General features: G+C 35.0%; 1 protein-coding gene across 2 annotated transcripts in view; it reads left to right on the forward strand.

Annotated features, from left to right (window-relative positions):
* Positions 1 to 5,626, forward strand: part of LOC107097938 (complement component C7-like) — a 13,674-nt gene extending 8,048 nt beyond the window's left edge. Inside the window, exons 13-18 of one of the 2 annotated variants that reach the window (XM_015395320.1) lie at positions 321 to 408; positions 2,834 to 2,966; positions 3,053 to 3,238; positions 3,661 to 3,757; positions 3,847 to 4,031; positions 4,128 to 5,626. In XM_015395320.1, coding sequence (XP_015250806.1) covers positions 321 to 408; positions 2,834 to 2,966; positions 3,053 to 3,238; positions 3,661 to 3,757; positions 3,847 to 4,031; positions 4,128 to 4,312 — 874 coding nt within the window. In that variant the 3' untranslated portion in view covers positions 4,313 to 5,626. Of the gene's footprint in view, positions 1 to 320; positions 409 to 2,833; positions 2,967 to 3,052; positions 3,239 to 3,657; positions 3,758 to 3,846; positions 4,032 to 4,127 lie in introns of both variants that reach the window. The other variant, XM_015395311.1, reaches the window with a different exon arrangement.
* The last annotated feature ends 359 nt before the right edge of the window (positions 5,627 to 5,985 follow it).

The raw sequence follows: 5,985 nt of genomic DNA on the forward strand, positions 1-5,985 counted from the left end.
TCTATCTATCTATCTATCTATCTATCTATCTATCTATCTATCTATCTATCTATCTATCTATATATATATATATATATATATATATCATCCTCTTATTGTGTCACTTTTGTTACCTTTATCTGTGTTGCCTCTATGCCAATGCAATGTATGTTTCTATCTCTTTTTTTCCATTTAAAGCACTTTAAATATTCTTGCCGGGGGAAAGGGGCTATATAAATAAACTTGCCCTGCCTTACTTCAAAACTGCACTATAATTATACCACATTGACAATGTGACTTTGACAAACCATTATACAGATTTCTCTTTAACATTTCCACAGAACCATGGAGCCTCAGTGCTTTGATAGAACCCTCCCAGCCCTCCAGAAATGCGCGACTCCACCCAGTCTAAGGAACGGCTATATCCTGGTAAAGATGATTCTGATCTCATAATTACTGTACAATGTGGCTTAAAGAAATAATGAAAAAAAGAAACCCATAGTACTATTTTGGTTAGTTTTACTTTCCCTTCATGTCTCATATTAACCCTACTCCCTAACCTGCAAAGTCAGAATCCAATTTCACCAATTCCTTACACAATCTTAAACATTCTTCCTATATAGAAGTCCAGGAAAATATCAGAAAATTATTCTGTGTTACAATTCATTCACCACTCACTCTATAGGTTCAAGTTTCTCTTAATTTTCATATTTCAAATGGATATTTCTGTACACACCAGAGTGTCTTTAGGAGAACCTCAAAATGTTTCATCATAATTTTTTAAAATCCATCTTGTCTCTTTATCTTCTGCTTTATTGTTGTTCTGTTTTATTTTTGCCTTCAACTTAATTCTTTACTTTGAATTCTACAACATCTTTGCTTTGTACAAATCTTTGTGAAATTTAGTGATTTCATTTAGTACTGTGAGTTTTATCAGATAAATACAATTCGCACTGACTCCACCTTGTCCTTGTCCACTCTCAGCAGTGTAAGACGGCTGTTAATCAACAGCTGTGGATGATTTTGGAGGGAGAGATTCATAAAATTAAAAAGTAGACCATAAATAAACATTGAACTGGGACTATGGTTATGGTCAGTGCTTTAGATGGGAAGAAATCAGCGCTGGTACTACCTTTGACACCTTTCAAATAATATTTTACAAAACCATGATATGATCGTTCGAAAAAATTTGACAGTGGTATTGGTGACAATGCCTTGCAATTAGGGCTGTCAAAGTTAACATGGGTTAACATTGGGTGCAGTGGGGATACAGGGGTTAGTAGCACAATCCATGTGCAGAGCCTTTAGTCAGATTAGGGTTAAACTTGAAGCCCACTGATGTTAGAGCTAAACCAACATGGCAGGGCATTATGTTCTACTTACCTTTATAAATGTTTTAGATGCAGTTCATCAATGATTATATATATATTATTGAATATATATATATATATTAATGCATTATCTGTTAATCATTATTAAAAGTCTCTTTACCAATTCTTAATAATGGTTGTTGCTACCAATGCTTTATTTGCCTTCTTTGATTTGTATTGTTAATTGGTTTGAACAATTTAAGCACATTCCAATTATTCTAAATTAAAAGCTTATTTGACAGCAGTTTCTAAGAATGAAGCCATTAAAAATACAGTAATAAATATCTTCTTCTGTACTATACATCCTCTTCCTGTTTTAATCTCTGACATCTTATTCATTCTGGGTTACACTATTTGAAGGAGTGTTCATAAGAATAACATGGCACCATCATGCACATGACAAAATCGCTTTTATATTAAAGCATTTGTAAGAATAATAACAATGATATGTTTGCAACTATTTCTGTGTTCAACTTCATTTGAGGTAAGGTGAAATGTTATTGAAACAGTTAAAATGGTCTTATGTCACGTTTTGGTTGATGTTTAGAGGACCCAAATGTAGAGGCGGAGAGGCTGAGGTGATTTCTTGTAGTTTAATTGGGGAAAAAAGTTAACAAAGGCAGGAATCCAAAATACAACTTAAAATGTAAAACAAACCAGAACCATGCAGACTTCAGGGGAAAACAATCAGCAACAGCAACGGGGAAACAGCAGAACCAGTGACGACGGAGGCAGCAACAACAGGCAACAACAGAGGAATCAACAAGGAGTGACAGAAAAGGGAGAGTATTTATCTGGACTAAAAACAAAAGCAGGGCTAACGAGCAAATAAGGAGCAGGTGTGAGAGGAGGCAATGAGGAAGCCAAGGGAACAGGAACACAAACACACAAGAGGGCAACAGAGAACAACAAAGAAAACCTCAGAACCAAAATCTATCCAGAAAATACAACAAAATAGGATTTAAACCAAGAAAACTAGAAAACATGGAGCAAAGTAAAGCATAACAGAACCAAGACAATGACATCTTATGGCAGCCAATGGATACATCTAAATAACTTGATTAGTTATAAGATGAATACTCACACCTGTTACTACGTATTTATGATGGGCTATGTTTTCTTGGTTAATGTCAACTTGTTCTTTCAAAATGGGTTCTGTTCGTTTCAAGTAGTCATTAGAAAGCCATCTTTGTCTCTAGTAAGGTTGGGTTGTTGTAACAAAGAGATTTTTTAACAATTTCATATTTGCATTAAAATAATTATCATTTACTGAATGGCACTCAATGACAAAACTTTGTAACATTTTTAAAGACTCCTTCATTTTCATAACAGATTTTACAGTATGTCATATCACTCTGAAAATTATCTGTGGTAAACATGTTCAAACTCAGTATTATGGACACTTAAGCAAATTGGAGCTTGTAGCTCTCTGAAGTCTGTTTTTAGGGTAAAAATAAAACTGTTTTCCAATGCATGTTGTACAGGATCCTAAGGATGACTACTATGTGGGTAACACTGTGGAATATACCTGCACTGCTGGGTTTTTTCTTTTGGGTAACAACATCCTTCATTGCACTGCTGATCAAACCTGGTCAGCAAACCCTGGACTCTGCACAGGTATCTGGATTTAGAATGGATTTGAAATACAATATCAGAGGTAATTAACCTTGGTAATAACTAACATGTTTTTTCCCCTCTTCTAGCTTTAATATGCAAGCTTCCTTCATTGCCAGATGTCATAGCCTCGCCTTTACAGGAAGCTTATAATATAGGAGAAAGTGTTACCTTATCCTGTCCAGAAGGTAGTGCATTAGAAGGAGAGGCAATGGCTACTTGTGATTCCAGTTTACATTTTTCTCCAGACCCAGCTCAAACCAGGTGCATCCAAGGTAATCCTTTTATTTTATTTTATGTATTTATTAATAGATATCTGATATACTTCAAGAATATACTGCAGTTTAGAGTACAGTGCAGTCCTTTTGCCAAACGTATTTACTCACCGACCTTAACTCGCATAAATCAAGTAATATCTCATTCTTAATCCATGTGGTTTAACATAACATTGGTCCATCATCTGCAGCTATTACTACTTCCTCTTTTCTATGAAGGCTTTCTGCTTGTTAAACTCCTAACAAGCTCTAGGAGCATGTTTATATGATCTTTTTGATTTTTCCTTTTGAAGTGTATTTGTGAAGTCATAGATTTTTGCTGGATAGGTGGGATGTTAATCTTGGCAGTATAAGGCATATTTATTTTTAATGTTCTATGCAGGAAATTAAAGAAATACGTATTTTCATATATCTCACAGCAGAGAAAAAACATCCTCCTACTGTTCCCACAACACAATGCAAAGAATGGGAGAGGACAATTAGGGGAAAATGTGTCTGTAAGATGCCTTATGAGTGCAGGTACTTTTACTCTGGTAATCACCTAAAAATTAGTGTAACCTTTGCTAATTTGTTGACTTAATTGAATGTACTATGTTACCTATGTTTAGCTCCTCCCTTGAATTATGTGCCATATCACCATCAAATGGACAGTTTGCTTCCTTGACTGTATGCAAAATGCAAGCACTCAGATGTATGGGTAAAAACATTCAGATAGTAGAGGACAGCAACTGCAAGTGGCCTCAGCACAACAGAACGAGCTGCACCGAATGTCACATGTGGGAAAACTGTGATGGTAGGAAGATGGAAGGTCACAAACATTCAATTGCATTGTATAGTGTTTTTGACATTTTCATTAATTATTCCTTCTTTTCTTACTACATTCTGTCAGATCAAAGCAACCAGTGTCGTTGTAAAGACTCTGCAGACTGCTCAACTCCAGGATTAAATGTGTGTGTCCGTGTTGGGGAGGATTTAAATGTTGCTCCGCAAACCATGAGTGAGTGTGATGCTGGAATTCGAAGATGTAAAGGGGAGAAGGTGATGGTTGTCAGTATCCTGCCATGTGCATCCTAAAAAATATAGAATCTACAGTGGGGATCTATTTGCGATAACTACCAGAGACCCTGAACTGATAGCACTTCTATATTTGACAAAGATCACAGAACCAAAGTAATTAAGTTTACCCTAGCTACAGCTCTCTATAGGCCCTTCCCTCTTGGAATATAGCCTCCACAACTGCACCTAAGCTGTAGTAGATCAAAGGTAAAAGTCTGTCATTTTTTTAGCTTAGCATTTTAGAAAAATAAGATCAAATCTTTTGGTTTACTGCTTGTATTCAGTATTGGCAAGTACTTTAGTGTCAGCACTTGTACTCTATTAGAAGAAATCTGGTATTGTTACTTCCCTAATCTACATTATTGCTAATATAGTAAACACTGCTCCAGCTTCACCTTTCTTTGCATCTTATACTGATAGTATGCACACTTTGTTTAAAATATGCTGCCACAGATTTTGTTGTAAAACAAAAAGTGGTTGTGTAAGCATGACCGCCTATAGAGAGATACTATATATGTATACCATAAAAAAGGGACAATGGTATAGAAACACAATGAACAAGTGTTTCTCACCATAGGAAGTTTAACAGTAGGATTTATGCCACATACTGATGTAACGCTGCACAATATGAGCTTGATTTCTTTATGATCAGAACAACATACAAATTCTTTCAGATTCCCCAACATATGTGTTTTTGCAAATACAATTAGCTAAGAATATTTTATATCTTTTCTTTAATTTTGCATTTTGTTCAATAAAATATCCAAACTACATTATTTAAAGTGTTTTTACTCATCACATATCAAAATCAAATGTTGTGTGCAAGCTAGAATAGAGTTAGAAAATTCTTAGATTCTTAAATTCTTGTTAACACAGAGCTTCAATTTTATCTTTACTCTTAATGCAAATGTGAAAGATTCAGAAAGAGAATGCAATAAATGTTCTCCTGTACCTTCTCTGAAAATTGAAGGATAACAAATGTAAGTAAGCAGCTGTGGTGTTGACTTCTGAATTGTGATTTAAACACAATATTAATCCAGTCATTTATCTGAGAAAAGTAAATAAAAAAATATACCTTAAGATGTGAATGCACATTTTAATTCTAGGATTGAGACCTGAAATGTATTTTTTAGGGCCGTCATGTGTCTACTATAACGGAAAGGGGAGCAGCTGTCACACCATGTCTATGTGTGTCAGTACTACTTGTCTCATATGTAGTTATTTGAGTTCTTTTTTCAGATAAAAGGTCACAACCTTTAAGCAGGTATTAAAAAGAGATCTCTATTAACAATGTATTCAATTGTCCTGATGTCATATTCTTATCTGAAAAAAGCAGTTGCATGTATTTGTCAGCTGTAAAATGAAAATCATCATAATCAACAAACATTGTTTGTAATTAATCCATTTAATGTGGCTCACTAAGAGAATGGAGTTCCTGAAAAAAAAAATGTTGAAATTGTAAATTCTATATTACACTGTGTGAAGGAAGACTATGTACTCCATCTACTCTCCTTAACAGATAGGTAATAATAATAACCGCTACACACGAGTAAAAAAGAATAATCCTAACACTCTGCACTTAAAGTCCCAGAGCCACAAGGAGTTCTGGCTACATTCAGTCATTCATTCACTTTCCCACACCTTCATATGTTGATGGTGGCACAGCTGCCCTGGGCATGCTGACAAATGTG

Source organism: Cyprinodon variegatus, unplaced genomic scaffold, assembly GCF_000732505.1.
Source record: "Cyprinodon variegatus isolate N-32 unplaced genomic scaffold, C_variegatus-1.0 Scaffold26, whole genome shotgun sequence".
Lineage (NCBI taxonomy): Eukaryota > Metazoa > Chordata > Actinopteri > Cyprinodontiformes > Cyprinodontidae > Cyprinodon > Cyprinodon variegatus.